The 22,897-nt window shown below is 40.5% G+C and overlaps 1 protein-coding gene across 2 annotated transcripts in view; it reads left to right on the forward strand.

Moving 5' to 3' along the window:
* Positions 1-22,897, forward strand: part of DEPDC1B (DEP domain containing 1B) — a 94,294-nt gene that overhangs the window by 33,210 nt on the left and 38,187 nt on the right. For both annotated transcript variants that reach the window (XM_058731866.1, XM_058731875.1), the window contains 5 exons: positions 3,255-3,390; positions 8,496-8,623; positions 9,265-9,395; positions 11,310-11,357; positions 15,157-15,297. In XM_058731866.1, the coding sequence (XP_058587849.1) occupies positions 3,255-3,390; positions 8,496-8,623; positions 9,265-9,395; positions 11,310-11,357; positions 15,157-15,297 (584 nt within the window). The remainder of the gene's footprint in view (positions 1-3,254; positions 3,391-8,495; positions 8,624-9,264; positions 9,396-11,309; positions 11,358-15,156; positions 15,298-22,897) is intronic.

Below are 22,897 nucleotides of genomic sequence, written 5' to 3' on the forward strand. Positions count from 1 at the left end.
GGATGCTGCTAAACAACCTATGGTACACAGGATAGCTCTCCACACAAGATTATCCAGCCCCAAACGTCAATAATGCTGAGGCTGAGAATCCATAGTCTATGCCATCAGTATAGCCCTACCATATTATCTTAATTAGCCTTGATAGCTGGTAGGGTAAGTCTCCTCACTTTGTTTTTCTTCTTTAAGAATGTCTTCATTGTTTTTGGCCTCTTGCATTTCCATGTAAACTTAGAATCAGTTTATCCTATTTCATAAAAAACTTTATATTCTAATTAGAATTTCTCTGTAAGTGTATGTCTTCATGAGGAATATTTACATTGCCATTTTGCTGTTGAATATTGATATTGAATCTTATTTACCAATATGATACATCTATCAATTTACTTCATTAATGTCTTTCAATAAAGTTTTGTGATGTCCTTATTAAAGGGCTTACACATCTTTTGTGCAAGATGGTTTGTTCGCATGGCCAGTTGTGAGTCTTTTAATAAGTTGCTTTCCTCTTTTGGGCCTTGATTTCCATAAGTAAAGAACGTGACAGGTGGATTAGATCATCTGTGACAGCCTTTGAAGCCTGAGAAGACATGATTAAAGTGTTAGAATTAAATGGAAAACTTTCAATACACACAATAAAAACAGTCCATGAGAGGGAGCTCTTCTGCATTTCATCTCTGGCCAGGTGGCTGCAAAGACACCACATCTGTTATTGATCTTCCCAGGGCATCTTCTCAGGGCAAAGGCAGAAAGTGACTCCCTGGTATCACTTCAATCACAGTTCTCCACTTAGGAACTGCTGCTGTGGGTTTTGGAAGCTATTACTTGTTTCAGGGTGTGGGAATACAAGAAACACATTTTGAACCCAGGAGGACATTTATGGATCATCCAATTTAATCCCTTTGTTTGACAAATGAATAAACTTATAGACACTATTATTTTCCAGAGGACACAAAGACTGTTCCGGAGAGAACTAGGGCTGGAGCACAGGTCAAGTTTTCACAACTTTAGTTGACAGAGTTGGGGGGATAAGCAGTGGGTGTTAGTGGTGGGGTGGGAGTAGGGATGGTGTTTAAATTTTTTTTAATGTTTATTTTTGAGAGAGGATGTGTGAGAGAGAGAGAGTGGGGGGAGGAGCAGAGAGAGAGAGGAGAGTATCCAAAGTGGGCTCTGCACTGACAGCAGAGAGCCTGATGTGGGGCTTGAACTCATGAATTGTGAGGTCATGACCTGACCTGAAGTCGGACGCCTAACCGACTGAGCTGTCCAGGCACCCCGGGATGGTGTTTAATTTTTAAAGAACTGAGAAGTGGGTGATCTCCGAATTTCCTGGAGACAATTTGCTACACCACATGTGTGTTTGAATGTGAGAGTGTTTATGTATACCTGAGTGTGTGCCTACGTGCTGTATGTTGGCAGTAGGACTTGTGTTACGATTGTTGGCTTCTTAGAAATAAGCTGGCTTAAGTAAAAGCCAGCCTTTACTTAAGGAGTAGGGGCAACTGTGTGGCTCAAGCAGTTAAGTGTCCAACTTTGGCTCGGGTCATGATCTCACTGTTCGTGGGTTTAAGTCATGCATCTGGCTTTGTGCTGACAGCTAAGAGCCTGGAGCCTGCTTCGGATTCTGTGTCCTTCTCTGTCTGCTTCTACCCTGCTCGCACTCTGTCTTTCTATCTCTCAAAAATAAATAAAACATTAAAAAAAAAGAAGTAGAGTAACTTTTATGGGCTTTAGAGATTTAATTTATATTTTGGAATTGTTTGAAAATGCCTGTCTTTTAACTTGATTAAAAAATTTAAGCTTTCAGTTTGTTTATCTTTGATTTAATGATTTCATTTTTTTCTCATTGACTTTTCAAATAAAGCATAGTCATTGCATATTTTTTTTCAGAGATGAAACTTATCTTCATTAGCCATCACTTTTTTTTTTAATGTTTATTTATTTATTTTTTTTGAGAGACAGCGTGCAAGTGGGGCATTGAGAGGGGGAGACACAGAATCCGAAGCAGGCTCCAGGCTCTGAGCTGTTAGCACAGAGCCGGACTCAGGGCTCAAACCCAGGACTACAAGATTATGACCTGAGCCAAAGTTGGACGCTTAACCAACTGAGTCACCCAGGTGCCTCTAGCCATCCCTTTCAAGTCTATTGTGACTATTTTTGAAATGTTGCTTCATACTGCTTATTACTTGTGATTCTTCTGATTCACCTCAGTACAAACTTTTTTGGTAAACTATAGGCATTTGAAAACTATTTCTGTCTTCATTTGCCTTAGGAATAAGATCTTTCTAGTTTATTTGGATTATTTTTTCCTACAGGTATCATGGATAAGATTTTAAACCTTTATTTTGGCTTAAATAAATGAAAAGTAAACTACCTACTGACTTCCATGTCAACATGAAGAACTAGAGATCTTGTGTTACCTTTTCAATGTCCTGCAGCCTGTCTTTTTCTAACAAACTAACAAGAACAGTTACTCTGAGGAAAGTATGTATTTAGTTACCTTTCTATTGTTGTTTATCAGGTATGGCCTAGACTGATTTAAGGAGAGTTAGCATATTTAGGCTTCTCTGTGTTGGTCCAAGGAGTGATGTTGCCAGTGACTTGGCGGTATGGGGACAGAGGAGGGGATCAAAAGGCAGAAGGACACTGGGCAGCTTTCACCTCCTCCAGGACTGAGGCTTCCATCTCACTGTGAAGTGTTCCATATTCAAGGGAAAGAGGATTGATTAATCTTCTTTTGAAATAGTTATAAAAATGAACATTAGGGTAAAAGATTCTTGTGCTGATATGCTCTTCCTCAGCAAGTAGCGCTGAGCATTCATTGGTCCATATTTTCTTTTGCATACGTACCACCTAGACATTTCAGAGAGTTGTGAGGTACTAAGGATTTCCAGCTGGGTGAAAGAACTGGCTTGCTCCAGCAGTCCATTAAGAACATCTTTATTCGTGAAAATCATTTGATAAGAGAACAAATTTTATTTATTTATTTAATAATGTGTCACAGGTTTGATTCCTGTTTTTCTTCATAAATGTTTTCTAGTAGACATAATGAATGAATTTTGAAAAAAGTCGTATGTTGGGCATAGTGAGCCATGTGTAATAATTTGAGCATTTATACTCTGATTGATAGTGAGAATTCCATTATCTGAAGTTTGGAATTATTACATAAATTCTCAAGGACAGAAGAAATGGGGGCTGTTGTTAAAATATCTGTGTCTCCCATTGACTAAAATAATAGAGATTTCCTTCTTGGTTTTTAGATTTCCTCCTTCCTCACCCCTGAAACCATATCCAAAGAAGCCTACATACCAAAAAGATGCTATAAAATTTCCAGAATGGAATGACCCCCCACCAGGGACTTCACAAGAGAACATCCCAGTGAGGCCACTTGTGATGGTAAGTGTGTTACTAAAAGAGTGGGTGGGATGGTCCGGGTGGAGTGGGGCGATGGTGGTGGCGGTGGCTGGGGGCGGGTCTAGCAGCTACCAGAAATAGGATATGATCTGTGAACCACCAGCCTTAGTCTTTTTTCTACTGGTCCCTTAGGAACAATGGTCTGAAAGTACTTTAAAATATCTTAGGTGTCCATAGCTGAGAGAACAGTGACAAGGAAAGATTAGCTGTTGAACTCTTGCCTGTTGAGGCTTTGGCATATATATGGTACCTATTTTCATATGTTCAGAACAAGCAGGTTTATGTGACAACTCCTTTATAATCTCATTCTCTTGTGTTCTAGAATTTACTCTTCTCCCTCTTTGTCTCCTGGATTTTGTTCTATTACTAGTTGAGAGTGAGAAGGTTAGGATGTGAAGTATTGTGGAATGACCCCTGACACTATAGATGATCAAAGGTAGATTCTGTTAGTTTTGGAAAACCTAAGCTTATTGTTGAATAATCTAATCTTTTTGGTACTCTTTTTCATTAAAATATTCCCAGTAGAAAACTACCATGATTGAGACGATGCTAAAACATAAAATACAAAGAAAAACTTTTATATGGCAGTTTTTAAGAATTGTACTCACACCAGTGTTTTAAGTTAGTCTAGTCCAATAGGACTAGATGTCCACTTCATACGTTTGTTTGCAAAGATGGGATGTACACATTTTTAGGCAATGTAATTAAAAGAAAAAACACTTATTTTTTAAAGAGATTGTATTTTCAGTTTGAAGAGAATAGCTAAGAAGCTTAGGCTTTATCAAAGATAATTCTAGGAAGAGAGTGGCACCAGTAACAGAAATAAGGACTCCTTTAAGGACTTGCAGGTTTGTCAGGATGGTGATGAATTTGGTTTTAAATATGACTGGTGATAAACCGGGCTTACCTTAAATGGAAGTGTCTCATAGGCAGATGGAGATAATGATCCTGGAACTTAAAGGCAAGATCATATTTGGAAGTCATTAATTACTTTATTTATTCAACAAAGATAATATTGAATCAGCGTCTACTGTGTGCCATGAATTGTGCTAGGCTCCACAGACACAGTAATATGTGATACAGTTTTTACTCTAAAAAGGCTCATAGTCTAGTGAAGCATACAGTACCAAAATAGATAACTAGAAAACAGAGTCAAGTGACTTAGGGTATTTGAGGACTTTTAATTAATTCCTAATAAGGAGTACTTAATTGAGGTCTAGTTGATAGTTTCTGTTCCAGAGAAAATTAGAATATAAGTTCCATGAGATCAGGTACATTTTTTTCTTTTAACATTTGCATTTAAACATCTGATATGACCCCATTGGCAGAGTGGCTATTCAACAGACATTTTTTTCATTATAAGGTCTTCAGTGTTGTTTATACAAAGGAGATAAAATCCCGTAAATTAATATGTATTTATGTCATCGATAATAACTACTTTCCTTTTCTATTCCACTTGGTTCTATGAAGTTGTAATATTCCTGGTATCACCTGCAGAAGACCAAATGCTCATTAGCATACTTTAATGCCCTAGTGACAATGACTTCTGTCTTTTCTCGTCATTTTCTAATTTTTCAGGAGCCCTGAAGTGGTAGACCAATGTCCTAGATTCATCAACCATTTTAGCCCAAAGCTTATCCTTTCCCGGGTTGAAACGCCCAGAGTTTAAGAGACCCCCAAAAACGAACCACCAGAGTCCAGAGTCAAAGCTAAGCAGCAAGGGTCATTTATTGCAGGTTTGAACCTGGACCTCTGCGCCCCCGTTGCTGGTGACGCCAAGAGGCCCTGAGAGAGGTTTTTACACCCCTTTTATAGACAGGTAAAAACAAGTCATGGGGAAATCAGGAATTTTCCACAGTTACAGAGCTGCGATTGGTTGGTGTTTAAAGTTGGACACTTAACAGTATTCGATTGGTTCCTGCCTTTAGGTCAGACCACAACCGGGGGTACGGGTATCACAATGATTGATCAGGAATACACAGATGTGCCAAGTAACAATGGTTGATCAGGAATACATGGGCGCACCAAGCAATTGTACAGAAGCAGAACAAGGTGGTTAAGCTTGGTTAGGTTTCAGTTTCCCGTAACTTAAGCTTTTAAGTTTCAATTTTCTCAGGCCTCTCAGGGTCATCTGTACCTGTATTTGTTTTGATACTTTTGTCTCGCCTTCTCTTTCTTATACATCCCCCTTAATTCAAGTGGTAGAGGTTTGAGCTCCCTGCTCATTGTAATTCCAGCAAAGCTTAGGCTGCTACCTCTTGAGCATGGTTCACAGGAAGAATGGTAGAGCAGGATCTGTGTCCCCACTTGGGCCTTGGTGTAGGTTTTAGAATGATGAGGTTATTAGTCAATAAAGAAATGTCATCTTTCTTAAAAAGAACTTCAGCTCATCATTTATTTCTATTTTACTTTCCCTGTTTCTATCTTTGCTTCCTCTTTGCTCGGTGGTTTTTTTATCCTGTCTTTTCTCTTGCCTAGCTACTTACACAGATAAAAAATAAAATACTAAAATGAAACCATTGTGTTTGCTGAGGGGCAGAACAGTATGGAAAGTAAGATTGTGCACTCTGGAGCCAGTCGACCGGGTTTGGATCTTGGCTCCTCCATTTACTATTTATTTGGACTTGTTTCTCTGTTTTAGTCATTGTGTTTGTGTCTCAGTTTTCTTATTGGTGAAACTGAGATGATAATAGTACCCTCTGAGGTAGGCTTGTTGTGAGAATCAGGTGAGTTCATATCTATAAAGTGCTTAGAATGGTGTCTGGCCCACAGGTAGTCAGTAACTGTTAACTGCTGTTGCTATAATTCACTTATTCAATAGAATTGTTTTCAGGCAGAGATGAAAAAAAAAATCACCCATGATATCATCCAGAGAGAATTAATATTAACATTTTTCTTCTGTATCCTTTTTTCTGTGCACATTTTTACCTCCTAAAGGAGATCATGTTGAGTTTTTTGTGGCCTGTGTTCTTCACTTACAACAATGTTTTGCTTCTTTTTTCATGTTATTATTTAAAAAAAAAATTTTTTTTAATGTTTATTTATTTTTGAGACAGAGAGAGACAGAGCATGAACGGGGAGGGTCAGAGAGAGAGGGAGACACAGAATCCAAAGCAGCCTCCAGGCTCCGAGCTGTCAGCACAGAGCCCGACGCGGGGCTCGAACTCACAAACCGTGAGATCATGAGCTGAGATGAAGTTGGACACTAAACCGACTGAGCCACCCAGGCGCCCCATCATGTTATTATTTTTAAGTTTATTTATTTTGAGAGAGAGAGAGAACAAGTGTACAAGCAGGGAAGGGACAGAGAGAGAAGGAGAGAGAGAGAGAGACAGAGAGAGAGAGAGACAGAGAAAGAGAGAAAGAGAAGAGAAGAGAGAGAATCCCCTGCAGATTTTATACTGTCAGAACAGAGCCCAATGAGGGGCTTGGACTCATGAATTGTGAGATCATGACCTGAGCCAAAATTATGAGTCGGATGTTTAACCAACTGAGTTACCCAGTCACCCCCTTTTTCCATGTTTTTAAACATTTGACATCATATTTAGTATCTGTATCTTGTCTAACATAAAAGCAATATAGTTTATGTATCTAGTCCCTTACTGTTAGTATATACCATGTTTCTAGTTTTCTGTAAACAATGTAATGAGCAATGTCTTTACAGATAATTAGTTGAGTATGTCCATGGTATTTCTTTAAGATAAGCTTTTGGAGGCGCCTGGGTGGCTCGGTCAGTTAAGCGTCTGACTTTGGCTCAGGTCATGATCTCACGGTTTGTGAGTTTGAGCCCTGCATCGGGCTGTGTGCTGACAGCTCAGAGCCTGGAGCCTGCTTCAGATTCTGTGTCTCCCTCTCTCTCTGACCCTCCCTCGCTTGTGCTCTGTCTCTCTCTGTCTCTCAAAAATGAATAAATGTAAGAAAAAATTTTTTTATAAAAGGTAACTTTTGGAAGTAGATTTTTTTGTGTGTGTGTGTTGCCTAGTGGCAGTTTTTTTAAATATGAAATTTATTGTCAAATTGGTTTCCATACAACACCCAGTGCTCATCCCAACAGGTGCCCTCCTCAATATGCCTCACCCACCCTACCTTCCCTCCCACCCCCCATCAACCCTCAGTTTGTTCTCAGTTGGAAGTAGATTTTCTAGGCAAATGCAACAATTTACATGCCTGCCTTCAAAAATGAACACCTAATTTAATTTAGATACTTAAAAAAAATTCACAAATCCACACGGTCTTCGACTTTCTTTTGTAATTCAGTAATTCTCTAAAAACAAAATCATAAAACAACTTTCTGGCTCCTTTCATCCAAATTTATAAGATTTTTCTGTAATGATACTTTTGTAAAAAACTATTACAGAAAATCTTTATAAGTGATTTCTTACATGTTTTGTCTGTAAAACCTCAATGTTTCTCTTTGTGATTATAAAAAGGAAGTTTTAAGAATTAAACGTTTAGTAGACTATGTGAGAAAGGAGATACTAAGAATGTTGAACTGGTAAAGCTGTGTGGCTTTGAGCAAATTATTTAAGCTCTCTGAATTTTAGTTTTTCTTCCTACTGTCTCAGTTTTCCGGGGAGCTCTTGTTTTCTCTGCCTTCTGCAGTTGCCTAAGATCTGGGGTCTGCTCTTTAAATTGTACTTATTTGATTTTTGCTTATAAAAAATAGAGAGTTCTTGAAAGTAATAGACTTTAATTTTGTTTTAAACAATCACTCGGTTTGGACAGCGTGTGAATATGGATAGGTATTCTTTTTTTTTTTTTGGATAGGTATTCTTTGACTTAATTTTGAATTAATACAGTTTTATTTCATGGCTACCTCATTGATTAGTTGAAATTCCCACAGGAAAAAAATAGCTAGTCAATGTCATGTTTATTGCTATAGTTCTTTTGCAATTTACAAATACTCGCTTATAATGTGACCTGATCTTTAACAGTTATACTTCTCTGCAGTCAGTACAAAGAAAGTTAGTTTATATTTCTAGTTATTATTTTAAATCAAATTACAAATAACCAAGTCAAAGAAATTTCTCATACTACTGCCTGTTGAAATATTTATTCTCTTTTTCTTTCTACTCTCCCCCAATTAGAACTCTGAGATGTGGTTCAAGCGTCACAGTATTGCTATTGGAGAGGTGCCGGCCTGCCGTCTTGTCTACCGCAGACAGCTGACGGAGGCCAATGTAGAAGAGATATGGAAATCTATGACATTATCATAGTATGTGCATTTGATATTAATGAGAACTTTCAGTGTTTTTTTTTTTTTTGTGGTTTGCTTCTCTACTACTCTCTGCATATTTAATTTTCTGAAATTATGTATTAAAAGCTTAACTTTGCATTATTTGCAGCTATGCTGCTTAGCGAACATAATTTAACTGAATTCTGGGAATTTTCTCTTGTCATTTATAGGACAGTTAAGAATAGAAGTTTAAAAGTTCTTCAACTTTCTAGTAACACTGAAGTTTTATGTTTAATGAAACACGGTGGTAAATTTCATCTCCTAGATACTTGCTGTACTATAGGTAATTAAGGTAAATGATGTTACAAAGCATTTTCGTTCCCTCACAAACATGTACTAATACCAGTTTCTCATCATTGGGTAAGCTATTTTCTGTTTTTATCGTATCTTATGAAATGTTTTTCCTGGCATTGAAGGTGTTCTATTAAATTAGTGAAGCAACATGTTAATGACCCAAGGATCTTTTAAATTTGTTTTGTCATATTTAGTTTCTAGCCTTTTTGCCAAAGATTGTATAAAATGCCTAAAAGCAGCATATTTTGAAGATTGATCTTTTACATGCCGGGTTTTTGGGTAATAATGATTTTTTAAAAGTAATTAATTATCATATATCTTTTCAGTTTACAGAAAGTCCTTGGCCTGGATTCTTTGGAAGAAGTCTTAGATATTAAACTGGTCAACTCCAAGTTCATCATCCATAATGTATATAGTGTGAGCAAGCAGGGAGTTGTCATCCTTGATGACAAGTCAAGTAAGTACATAAAAACCACTGTGGTCCCATTTGATCCACTATGCTGGCTGCACAGCTCCCTCAGCTTCTTTTTGACCATTCCTCAAACCCTCAATGAAGGTACCTCCTCATTATGTATAGCCTTCTCTCACTTTCATGCCTTTTAAATGATTGTGTGCATAAAGGAGATGTCATGGAAAGTCAAAGCCTCAGCACAGTCCATCCAGAGGCTAGTTCAATGTTAGTCACACTGGGCATTAAGTGGTTCTATATTATTCACAGAAAATCCCTGAAAAGTAGGTAAGTTTAAGACCTGAGTGCTTAAGTCAGTTAGAACTGGGTCTTGGAGAGATTAATTTTAGGTTTCAGGTGAGTTTGACTGATTTTAGGTTCTCCCCGACCTTTTCATTATGGCATCTCTGTGGTAGATTTTCCAGAATAGTCTTGGTTTATGTCTTTTTTTTTTTTTTTTTTTAATTAATAAGGGTAGTTCTGTAAATGCTGAAGGTGCTTCAATTTTTTTTTATACCTTTTATTCCAAGCCAGTTTACAAATCAGGAAAAAAAGACATTAGGCAGCTGCCTATCCTCTTTTTTTGTTTGGAAAAATAAGGTCATGGTACCCATGGTGGGCCAGAATCCCCTAATTGATTTACTGATTTTAAAGCTTACTTCGCTTGGATCAGGGATGGACCAGAATTAGATGGGTTTTTTGAACAGTTCTTCCTTTACTTCCAACCCTTGGTCCTGGAAATAGCTGGAACTAGAATGACCTTTGGATGTGGGAAGATGGTATAGTACTTTTGGGTTTTTATAAATTATTATTAAATTTAGAGCTGGAGTCTCCTGGGCAACAAGATGGAACTCTACCAGAAGGAGCCTCAGCAGCTGTGAGAGGGGAAGAGGTTTTTCTAGGCCATGTTTCCTGACAGGAACAGAATGTGTCATTGAAACTTGAAACACTTCTTTCATATAGTCTCTGTATCGGGAATGATGGACATTAAGGAAACAAACGAATTTGTGACCTTGTGAGTTGTCAGGTTAATATCAACATATAAAACTAACTTACATAGAATGATGGAGGTATTGCCTTTGAAATACATCTAAAATCCTTCCACATTCTTTGAGTGCAGCAAACATGAATACTTTTACCTACCAGTTAGATGACCAGTCATCTTTTGTCTTATCAAGTTCTTCAGAAAGAAGAGCATCAGGTTCATTAGATCTAACACAGTTCAGCCAGTATCCTTGCAGTTTTTAGAAAGTGGAGAAGGGGAAGCATGAGTGATGGTCCATCTCATCAGAGGAGGGGAGAGACTCCAGAAAAAAGGCTCAGCTGGGACTTTTTGTAGCCGTGTTAACAATTATTATTTTAAGACTGTCCTAAAAGGAGTAGCCTATATTAGTATGTCAGTAGCACTTTCTTGCCCTGAAACATTTTGAAAATTGAAATGTGTAAAATGATACTTATATTGGACATTGGACATACAGAATTTACCTTTTTTTTTTTTTTTTTTTTTTTTAGCTGTTTGCTGAACTGAATTCACAAATACAATTGATAACTAATATTTTTGCTTTTTCTGTTTTTTCTTTTCCTTCTTTAATTCCTAGGATAACTGATTTGTTAGTTTGCTTCTTTGGAATAAACTGTCAGATGTCTACTTTTCACCAAAGCTTCAAAAGGTGCATCTTATCCTTAGAGAAATTTGTAGGCATGATTTATAAAAGCATATTGGAACACTGCTGCAAAAGAAAAATTTCCATGTTTTTAAAACATTCGGCTATATTCATAGGTGATTTGTGGTTTGCGATTGGCAGATAGGTTTCATATTATTTGGGCAAGTTATATATTCTTATGATACTATGTATGTATATAATTCTTTGAGTTATATGCAGTTGAGTAAAATATCTTCTTTTTATTTTTGTTTCTCTGCAGAAGAACTTCCTCATTGGGTACTGTCAGCTATGAAGTGTTTGGCAAATTGTAAGTACTAATTATCCTCCAGTTTTATGAGATTAGCAGAAATTAGTGCCCTGAATTAGAAAATATTTTTGCTCAATGGCCTGAACATTGATTTGACACCTGTGAGACTGGCAGTTAATTATTTTGGGACTTGTGTGCTTTTAGTGATGAATTTGTGACTCGGTGAAAGGGCTGAGTTATAGAACATTTTTAAAGGTATTTTGTGCTTCTTTTTTCTAGTGCATATAATCACACTACAGATTTACCCATACTACTACTTCTGACTGCTTCATCACAGTAAAGAAAAATTAGTAGTATTGAATATAATATTGTACAGATAGCTGCCTGTTGACTGTTTACACATTTTTATTTCTAAAGCATGTATTTTATTCCTAAAACATATATCCCTAAATATGCCCTATATTTACATCTCCATTTGCTCAGCAGATCCTATCTACTATTGGCTTTTTATAGGGCACCAGTTGAAGTGGGAAAGAAATATTTTAGACTAGTCTGACTGATAAGCAGGCTGGTTTGGAAGGAGAAGAACTTGGCGTGCAGAGAAACAAGAAGGGATGTTTTAGTAATTGGATGTAAAATGAAGGGGCCTGGATCACAATGGTCCTTCTGAGGATTTTCATAAGCACCCACAGTCCATTTCACAGGCATGTGATATCCACATCATCGGATGCTGTAGGCACTGTGAAAAATGTATTATAGTATCCCACTAACATTGCCCTTTTTTTCTGGGGATTTTTTTAGAAGGGTTAACCCAAAGAAGGGATTCTAATAGTTAATGGCTTAACCCAAACAAGTGATTTTAATGAGAAGAATTCTAGTTCTTTTGCTAATAGTGGTGATATTTGGTCTATGAAGCCTTTAAGCCTCACAGATGGCCTGAGAGAGGTACCTTTTGGGTAGAACTAGCATGTACGGAGACAGGTATAATAAAATTATGAGTTAGTAGACCCTGAATGATTTATTTAATTGATGTTAGTTTTGTTTGATTATAGAATGAAATTAAGATAACCAGGCAGTTTACTGTAGGTAATTCCAGTCATAATATGTGGACAATGATTATATACTATCATTCTGAATATGAATACCAATTATTAGCTTGTATGAAGCCCAAGGTTCTCTGTGTTTAACTATTAAATTTTCATTGGTTTTGGTTAATATTTTGGGACGTCTGAGACATAGAGTGGTTTTAGCTTGGGAGAGTGCTTTTTATTATTCCCACTCAACCATTTGAGGTAAATTAAATTTAAATTATATCTTTGGACAGAGTTGGCAATGATGAGATAGAAGGTCTAAATGCAAAGTTAAATTACCCATTTCTAAATTCCTGGCAAACCAAGCTTTTGGTAATTGATGAACTGGGAAAGAATAGAAGAAGCCAGTATGACAAATCTAGGCTATAATATGTTGTATAATGTATATTAAGGTGAGATTATGATACAGATTTTTCAGTGATCAAAACGTTGTGAAGAGTGTAACTTTTCCTGCAAGTAAGATGTATACATAAAGCCACAAAAACTTCTGCAGGAATATTATAATAATTGGAATTACTTATTAATGGAGAGGAAAGATGTAAAGAGCAACTTAATAATGTTCTCCATGTGTGTGGTGGTGTTATTAGGTGGAAATTCTTGAGAACAGGGACATGTCTCACATGTATCAAGTGCAGTGTTTTACAGATAGTTGGCATATCCATAAAAATGCTTATTTATGTTTCAAAGACAAAAAAAGTGACGAAAAGGCAAGAACATCCTTTTGAATAGTTTTGTGACATTATTAAATTTTCCAAATTCTCCTTGGCCCCTTGAGTTTACTTTGAGTCTATCAAAGTGATGACCTGTTACTTACCCTTCTTATCCTTATTGAGTCTAGATTCCCATTACAGTCATGTAATAGGGAACAAAAAGGATAGACTGGCTGGTTTATGTGATATTTTGAAGGCTTCTTGCCTCCTTTTCTGTAAATTTCCTGCCTACCTCTTTCTCTGAGGCCCGGTAGACCATGTGCACATAGGCCTGAATACTTTCCTTGTCCAGCCTCATGGTTGGCCACAGCATGATGAACTGATACTAAGTATAAAACCAGGTTAACTGTGTCTTCTTTGTGCATGTACATTGCATTCAATAAAAAAAAAAAACAAAAAACAAAAACAAAAACGGGTACAGACAACTCTTTTCCAAGATCTGTCAGGAATAACATTTATAAAAGCTATTCCGAAGTTCAAGATGATTAAGAAACAGAAGATCTTAGAAATATGGCCTCCTCTCATGGGGCCTACTATGCATTTGCATTTGTATGGAAACTGTTTTTGTTTTGGTTTTGCATATTTTTAGCAAGAATGATGAAATGTTTGTTCAGGGATACAGCTGCTTATAATCAACCGCATACTTATCTTGGGAGGAAGTAATTCATGGCATTATGGATTACTGAGACATTAAACTAATTGTTTCAATCGATGAAGCTTGGAGTATTTCAAAGGAGGAAGCAGGCAAGAATGATGGTTATGTTGGCTGCTAGGTTAACATGGTACCACACAAGAGTCTCTCATAATTTTCATTATTTTAGTCAATCAAATTAAGTTATTTTATGACAAGTGTATACAGAATATTAAAAGGTGAGAGGGTTTTTAAGGAGACCAAGAAAAAGCCATTTTCACTTTGTCCCATTGGCCTTGGGATGCGAAGGCCCAGAATGTTTATCTGTTCTTTTTAGTTTGATCCTTTCTCTTTAGTTACAGTGGTGCTGGAGGAAGGCTTTCTTTTAGTTTTTACTGGCTTTATCTTTCACTCTCCTCTGAGGGTAGAGCTCTGTTTGGATCTAGTTGTTTAGTCTTGTATTCTGCTGGCCCAGAACTGGCCATTGCACTTGCACTGCTTCTCCCTTCCACACTGTCAGAGCAATTGAGAAGACTGGCCGAACTCTCCCTCATGAGGCTACTTGCCATTTCCCCAAGGCATGGGCAGCTCTGGTTTGTCTCTCCACTTGGCAATGTCAATCTGTAGTCTGTGTGTGGATTCTTGGAGGCATTTACTGCTATATCTGTAGAGGGCTAGGCATTTCTTCTTGTTCCTCTTTGGTCCCGGATACAACTGGATCTTTGCCTTGCTGTTTGCATGGGATATGGCTGGGACCACATTGTTCCAGGCTTCTTATTGTTACCCTAACTTTGGAATATGCTTTGCCTGATACACTATCTTTTAAAGGTTGGTTGGGGATCACATAGAGTTTTACAATCAAAATGAATCACAGGACCCAGTGTAAAATCTCCTTTTTAGAATATCTTTATGAAAAAGAGTGTAAGTTTTTATTAGTCTGAAATAATTTAGTTAGAGGCAGAAATTGATTAACTCAACTCTGATTCTAGGATTTCATAATATAGCAATGACAAAATACTAAAAAGCTTTGAAAATTGCTTTATAACTTGTCTATTACATATGTGAGATAATTATCACCTTGGTCAACTGTGTTAAGCCTAGGAAAACATCAAATATTTCAAACAAAATAATCATTGTCTACATTTAATAAAAATGCCTTTCAGAAGATGTAAAAGAAAGAGTGGGTGTCTCTTAAAATGCAAGTAAGCCATTGATTTTCCTCCTTGTTTTATAATAGATTTCGATTTAGACATAAAGTATTCATGTAAGCAAATGTATAATGTCCTTTTAAATAACGTCAATTTTCCCCATGAAAACTTTTGTGATCTTGAATATCTATACACACCATACATATGCACAGAGACTAATCCTCATAAGTGATCGTCCCAGTAATGTTTCTTCTTTCTCTGTTTCTCTTTTTTTAACAGGGCCTAATTGTTCAGATTTGAAGCAGCCTATGTATTTAGGATTTGAAAAGGATGTCTTTAAAACTATAGCAGATTACTATGGTCACTTGAAAGAGCCTCTACTTACATTTCATCTTTTTGATGCCTTTGTCAGTGTATTAGGTAAGTTGGAATATAATGAACGTGTGTCTGTATTATTGATATGGAATCATTTCATTTTCCAGTGTCTTGAGATTTCCATTAGTCAAACCTCCATAGCATTTCTAAAATAAAAAGGGATGAGGTGCTTGCCTGGTTACAGTCCTGCTCTGTGAAGGAGGAAAAGAAAATGGTTAAGCTCTGTTAAGAAGCTCAAATCAAGGACCAATAGTTTTTACTTGATAAGAAAGAATAATATGCTATGTGTCACTTTTGTGCAAAACAGTACAACTTCTTTGGTAGAGAAGAATGTCAGTTTGATATTGACTGTTGCAGTAGATCTACTCCTCTGGATGTGCCTTTATGAACAGTCATGTATGGGAGACAGATTTTCATTTAGAAATCTAATTTCTTTTCATAGAAGGAACAGGTTTCTGTAGGGCTATTTGTTATTTGTAACATGAAAAATAAATATAGTAACTTTATCATTCTCTGAAACTTGTTACTGTTGCATCCACACGACTCCTGAAACAGAATGCTACGGGCACCAGTGACAGTCACAACAAAGTTTATTACAATGAGAGGCAAGGCCGACCGATCGATCGGGACCAACACTCTTGATAAGAGTGCGGCCTCGAACAGCCGGGGGACAGAGTTTTTATAACCGATCACATCGTTTTATCATCACCTGGGAACAGAACAAAGAAACAATTTCCAGATGAGTTAGAAACAGTTGCCTAATGAGGTGTTTACTTTAGACTTTCTGCCTCTAAGTTGCAACCAGTGGATCTCCTTGACCCTGCCTCTGATGCTCTTTTCTTTGAACTTTTGTTTCCTTAATTGGTGAAGCCTAATTTACAAGAGTATGAGGCGTAATTTATAAGAGTAAAGCAAGGCTGTTATCTCTTAACCTTCAATGTCAACACAAAGCTGTTATTTTTCAAGCTAAGCATTAGCCCTACACAACAATTTAACCCTTACATTTCCCCCTTTTCTTGTCAGTGAATCAATCCCTTGATTCATCATTGGGAACTAAGGGGATATAATTGGACCTGATCATCATAATTTTTATTTCACTAACTCGCTTCTTGACATATTGTACTAACCAATTGATAATGCACGGGCCAATAGTTAACCCGAGAAGTAACAATAGCAGTGGCCCAGCTACTGCTGTAAGCAATGATGTGAGCCAGGGGGACCAAGGGAATAAACTCTGATACCAATTATTGCTGGCTTCCCTGGCACGTTCCCTGGCCCTAAGATTATCCCTGACCAAACTGAGAGTGTCTCGGATTACTCCGGAATTGTTCGCATAAAAACAGCATGTTTCTCCGAGGGCCACGCAGAGGCCCCCTTCTTTCATGAAGAGTAAATCAAGCCCTCTTCTGTTTTGTAATACAACCTCGGCTAAAGAGTCTACTTGGTGTTCTAGCCGAGAAATTGAAGTTTCCAAGTAGCCTAGGTCTCGGTCCACTTGCTTGCTTACAGTTTTGAAATTTTGGTCCCCCACAATGAGTCCAGCAGTTCCAATAGCTGTGGATCCTGCAATTCCCAGTCCCACTGGGAGTGGAATGAGGACTGGTGCTGCCCTTTTTACCCTGGTATGTTAGCCAATTTTTGTTCTTGATCCCTGTGTCCACATCCATAGGTAACCATATAGGGGTTTTCGGGGACCGGAGGAGCAAAGCCCGTTGGCTGTTTATAATTAGTAACTAAAGTCCCCATGAGTCCCCCACCAAGTCACATAAATCAAACAAACAAACAAACAACAACAACAACAAAAAAACAAGGCACAGTGGAAGAGGTATTAGATGCTATCACCTTCCTCGTGACAGTGTCCCTGAGTTCCCATTTGTATGGCCAAAAAGATAGGGGATGCAATTTCATACAGTCCCCCACACTTAACACCATACAAACCCAAAAAATTATTATGCTCGCATCAGTCTTAGCTTTAAAGGATCTTCTGGGTGCCTTTGAAACTCCCGTTGCGGTTTGTTATCTGGTTCTGCATCAGTCTGGGTTGTTCCCGCCTTCATGCAGTTTTTCTTAACCTGAGAGTGATGAATCCAGGTTCGGACACCATCTACCTTCACGGCCGTGGGTGTAGTCAGAATCACGGTGTGTGGTCCTTTCCAGCGCGGCTCCAGGGTTTTAGGCTCGTGCCTTTTGACCCAGACTAAGTCTCCTGGTTGAAAGGGGTGGGGAAGAACAGGAGGATGAGTGAAGGCTTCTCTCAAGGCCCTGGTTATTTCCTTCTGTACATGTTGCAGGGCCATGAGCGAAGCCAGCAAATGGTCCTGTTCCAACTGTTCCATTACATCGTCTCCTAGCCTCGGCAGGATAGGTGGAGGTCTGCCAAATAAAATTTCATAAGGGGAAAATCCCTTGACAAATGGAGTACAACGCGCTCGCAAAAGGGCAAAAGGCAGGACATCAACCCAATTTTCGCCTGTCTCAAGGGACAATTTGGTTAAGGTCTCTTTTAGGGTCCTATTCATCCTTTCTACTTGACCCGAGCTCTGGGGTCTATATGCACAGTGTAATTTCCAATCTATTCCCAATGCCTGGACCAGACCCTGGGACACTGCGCCATGAAGGCCGGGCCATTGTCCGATCCTATGCTCAGAGGCAGCCCGAATCTAGGGATTATTTCATTTAATAATTTCTTAACTGTCGCCTGAGCCGTTTCTGATTTAGTGGGGAATGCCTCGACCCACCCGGAGAAGGTGTCTACAAAAACAAGCAAATATTTATATCCATATTTCCCTGGTTTAATCTCAGTAAAATCTACTTCCCAAAAGTGGCCTGGCTCAATTCCTCTATCTCTTTTAGCTTCTGAAACCTTCCTATTTGCACCCTGATTTACTTGGGCGCAACTTACACACCTTTCAACCACCTCTTCAATCTCTTTTCCCAGCCCTTGTGCCCTGAACTTTCTCCGCACTAATTCCGCCATCTTCGTTTTTCCCAGATGAGTCCCTTGGTGGAGCTGACCCACCATGCGCCGCCCGAGTGCCGCGGGTAAGAGGATCTTACCTTCAGGATCCTGAAACCACTTTTGTCCCGGCATCTTACTTCCCCCTTTTCTGGAAATCCACTCCAAATCTTTAGGAGTGTAACTGGGCTCCAGTGGAAGCAGGGGCTCTGTCAAGATCGGTAGCTCCAAGGCACTTTCACTTTTAGTTAGGGCAGCTTCTCGGGCTGCTGCATCAGCCAGGCGGTTTCCGACTGCCTCTAGGGAGTTGCCTTTTTGATGTCCCGGGCAGTGAATGATTGCCAGCCTCGCAGGTTCCCAGATGGCTGCTAGAAGATCTAAAATTTCAGCTTTATTTTTGATGGCCTTGCCTTCTGCTGTGAGGAGACCACGCTCTTGATAAATGGATCCGTGTACATGCGTGGTTGCAAAAGCATAGAGGCTGTCCGTATAAATGTTAACTGACTTGTTTCTTCCAAGTTTTAGGGCTTTTGTTAGTGCGATGAGCTCTGCGTGTTGGGCTGAAGTTCCTGGGGGAAGGGTCTGTTGCCATAAAACTTCACGGTCTGTCGTCACCGCAGCACCGGCATACCTTTGCCCTTGAAACACAAAACTACTGCCGTCTGAAAACATGCTGATATCAGGGTCATGTAAAGGAATGTCCATAAGATCAGAGCGGAGGGACGAGATCGTTGCCAAGGTTTCTGGGCAAGAGTGTAGAGGGGGATTCTGTCCTTCAGGCAGCAAAGTGGCTGGGTTTAAGGTTGTGGGAGCACAAAAACGTATTCGGGGCTGGTCAAGTAGCAATGCTTGATATTGGGTAATCCGAGCATTTGACAGCCATCGCTCTGGGGGAGCCCGCAGTAAAGTTTCCACTTCATGGGGCCCCGTGACAGACAATGCTTGCCCTAAGGTTAGTTTGTCTGCATCTTTAACTAGAAGCGCAGTGGCAACAATTTGTTGAATGCATGGGGGCCACCCGGAAGCAACTGGATCCAGCCGTTTTGATAAATAAGCCACTGGTCGGCGCCAAGGTCCTAGGCGCTGTGTCAGAACTCCTTTGGCTACCCCCCCTTTTTCGGCTACAAACAAATGGAATGGCTTGGTGGGATCTGGCAGGGCCAAGGCTGGTGGGGTCATGAGAGCATCTCGTAAGGCTTGGAAGGCTTTGGTTTGAGTCTCTCCCCACATGAAGGATTCTGGAGACCCTTTGAGGGTGGCATACAAAGGGGCTGCCAGTTCAGCAAAGCCAGGTATCCATAGTCTGCAGTAGCCTGCCGCCCCAAGGAACTCGCGGACTTGTTTGCGAGTTTTAGGCTGAGGAATATCAAGTATGGCCCGAATTCTTTGTTCACCAAGGTAGCGCTTACCTTTTTTAAGGTTGTAACCTAGATAGGTCACTGCAGTACGACAGACCTGTGCTTTTCTGGCTGACACTCGGTACCCCAGTTTTTGTAGAAGACTCAAGAGTCCTTTGGTGGCATTCAGGCATTCTAAATGAGAAGGGGCCGCCAGCAAGATATCATCAACATATTGCAATAGAGTTACCTGTGGGTTGGAAATCCGAAATGGCTCTAAATCTTGGTGCAGGGCTTCATTAAAAAGAGTAGGAGAATTTTTAAATCCCTGGGGGAGTTGCGTCCAGGTGAGCTGTCCGGCTTTTCCCTCTTCAGGATCAGTCCATTCAAATGCAAATAGTGGCTGGCTTTGTGGGGCCAGCGGGATGGCAAAGAAGGCATCTTTTAAGTCCAGAACTGTATAATACACCTGAGAAGGGGGAAGCAGACTAAGGAGAGTATAAGGGTTGGGTACAGTGGGATGAATGTCCATTACCCTGGCGTTTACTGCTCTTAGGTCTTGAACTGGCCGGAAATCGGATGAATTAGGCTTCCGGACAGGAAGAAGCGGAGTATTCCATGGCGACTTGCATGGGATCAAAATGCCAGAGTCGCGCAAACGCTTGATGTGAATAGCGATTCCCTGCCTAGCCTCCCGGGACATGGGATATTGTTTTAGTCTTACCGGAAGTGCGGATGCCTTAAGTTCCACTATTATGGGAGCTTGATGAACTGCCAGCCCAGGTGGATTAGTTTCAGCCCATACCTGGGGAAAATCCGCCTGGAGGCTTTTAAGGAAGGGATCGACTGCATGAACATTTTCATTAGGCACTGGAGTGAGCAGGCCCTCTTCCCCAAGTGGCACAGTCACCATTACCGTTGTTGGGCCATCCTGGCCGACTTTAATATGCATACCCCCTTCAGTGAATTTCAAAGAAGCCGTTAGTTTATGCAGTAGGTCTCTACCTAGTAATCCAGGGTAGGGGCATTCAGGCATGATTAGGAAAGAATGTGTAACAGTTTTACGGCCTAAATCTACTTGTCGTTCAGTGGTCCATTTACAAGTCTGGGACCCAGTTGCTCCTTGCACCAGGGTTGCCCCTTGCCTGGTGGGGCCAGGATCTTGTTTTAAAACTGAAAAGGTGGGGCGCCTGGGTGGCTCAGTCGGTTGAGCGTCCGACTTCGGCTCAGGTCACGATCTCGCGTTCCGTGAGTTCGAGCCCCGCGTCAGGCTCTGTGCTGAGTGCTCAGAGCCTGGAGCCTGTTTCAGATTCTGTGTCTCCCTCTCTCTCTGACCCTCCCCTGTTCATGCTCTGTCTCTCTCTGTCTCAAAAATAAATAAATGTTAAAAAAAACAAAACAAAACAAAACCAAAACCTGAAAAGGTTGCCCCAGTGTCCACCAAGAAGGTCTTAGGTTGGCCCCCTATATTAACAGTAACCAACGGCTCAGAAGGGGCCATCGAGCCGCGGCCCCATCAGTCGAAATCGACTCCCATCACAGATACCTGGGGTGGCCCAGTTTTGCGTTGGGCTAAGTTGGGGCAATCCTTTTTCCAGTGTCCCTCTTGTTTGCAATATGCACACTGATTTTTTCCCAGTGACACTTTAACCCTTTGTTTATCTTTTTTCTTTTGTTCAGACCAGAATTCTTTGGGCGTTCTGGGTCCTCTTCCCTCACGGGCATCCAGGACGGCTGCCACCACCCTGCTTAATTTTTTTTGTCTGTCTTTCTTCCTGAGAATCCCTATTGTTGAAAACCTTTTGGGCTATTTCAACTAACTCAGATAAATTTTTTCCTTCAAACCCATCTAATTTTTGTAACTTTTTCCGAATGTCTGGGGCTGCCTGTGAGACAAAAGCCAGATTTAATGCCCTTCTATTTTCAGGTGCCTCAGGGTCAACAGGGTTAAAGGTGCGGTACGCCTCCATGAGCCTTTCTAAGAAGGCTGAGGGGCTTTCCCCAGCTCCCTGAATTACTTCTGTTACCTTAGACATGTTTGTGGGCCGGTGGGCGGCCGCTCGGAGACCTCCCAGTAGAGTCTGGCGAAATAGGGTTAATGATTGCCTACTGTGAGGAGTGTTTGGGTCCCAATTCTCAGGATGCGAGGAAGGAAAAACTTCCTCCAGCACAGCAGGATCCACGGTGGGTTGCCCGTTTGACCCCATCACTAATTTCTGGGCCTCACGACGGATCTTATCTCGCTCCTCAGTGGTGAAGAGAACCTGCAAGAGCTGCTGGCAGTCATCCCAGGTTGGCTGATGGGTCACAAATATGGTTTCAAAAAGAGAAATTAAGGTTTGGGGTTTCTCTGAGAACGAGGGGTTTTGAAGCTTCCAATTATAAAGGTCGCTAGTGGAGAAGGGTACATAAGTCATAAAGGGTCGGACTTCACCCTGCAGGGGTGGCCCTGGACGAAGGGGTAGGGCAGTGGGAGGGGGATGAAAGGGAGTCCCCGACCGGGTATGAGATGGGCTCAGGGGAGTGTCCTGACCCGGGCTTGCCTCCTGATCTGAAGCATCCTGACTTGTATTTTTTGAGCGAGAACTATAGGGCGGCGGGCGGTAAGTTTCTTCTTCTTCCTCTGGTGCAGGTGATGGGGGGGCAGCCGCTTAGTCCCGTCAAGATTCTTATTTTGAGCTCCAGATGGGCTGCCTTTGAGTGGTAAAGCCTGTACTTTAGGGAGGCAAGGGGAAAGGGGAAGGAGAAGTTTTAACCAATCTGGAGGGTTTTCGATGAGGGTCCTCCATGCCCCAATATATGGGATTTGGTCTTCGTGCCTAGAAAAGACAATATCATGAACCTTATATATCAATGTAAGGTCAAAGGTCCCCTGTGGAGGCCATTCCACCTGAAAGCTGGTCCATTCCACCTCGCAGAGAGTTCGAAGGACTGACTTCTAAACGTGGAGGCCGAAAACTGAGGCAGCTCTCCTATAGTCCTGGAAATGGGTTAGTATGAGACTCAGAGGGGTGGGGGTACTCTGATTTTGACCCATGACAAAGATAGGCAGAACTGACAAGGACACACAGACAGTCAACAGGAAGAAGACAATTAAGACACGAAGAAAACACAAATTTGAGATCTCTAGGCCAGTAGGCCGTGGCAGCCACCTGAAAATAGGATCCTTCTTGACAAAAACCAAACCAAATGGGGTCCACCAGCGTCCCGGTAGGATCCCTGACTCTGGATCTATAGCCGCGTCCAGCAGACCCTCCTGAGTCATCCAAATGGCGCGCCCCAAGAATTCCTTACCTCTCCCAATCCCGAGCTTCTTCCCAGGGGTCGGCGGAGCAATCCGCAGAAAGGGCCC

This window comes from Neofelis nebulosa, chromosome 1 (assembly GCF_028018385.1).
Source record: "Neofelis nebulosa isolate mNeoNeb1 chromosome 1, mNeoNeb1.pri, whole genome shotgun sequence".
NCBI classification, from domain to species: Eukaryota; Metazoa; Chordata; class Mammalia; order Carnivora; family Felidae; genus Neofelis; species Neofelis nebulosa.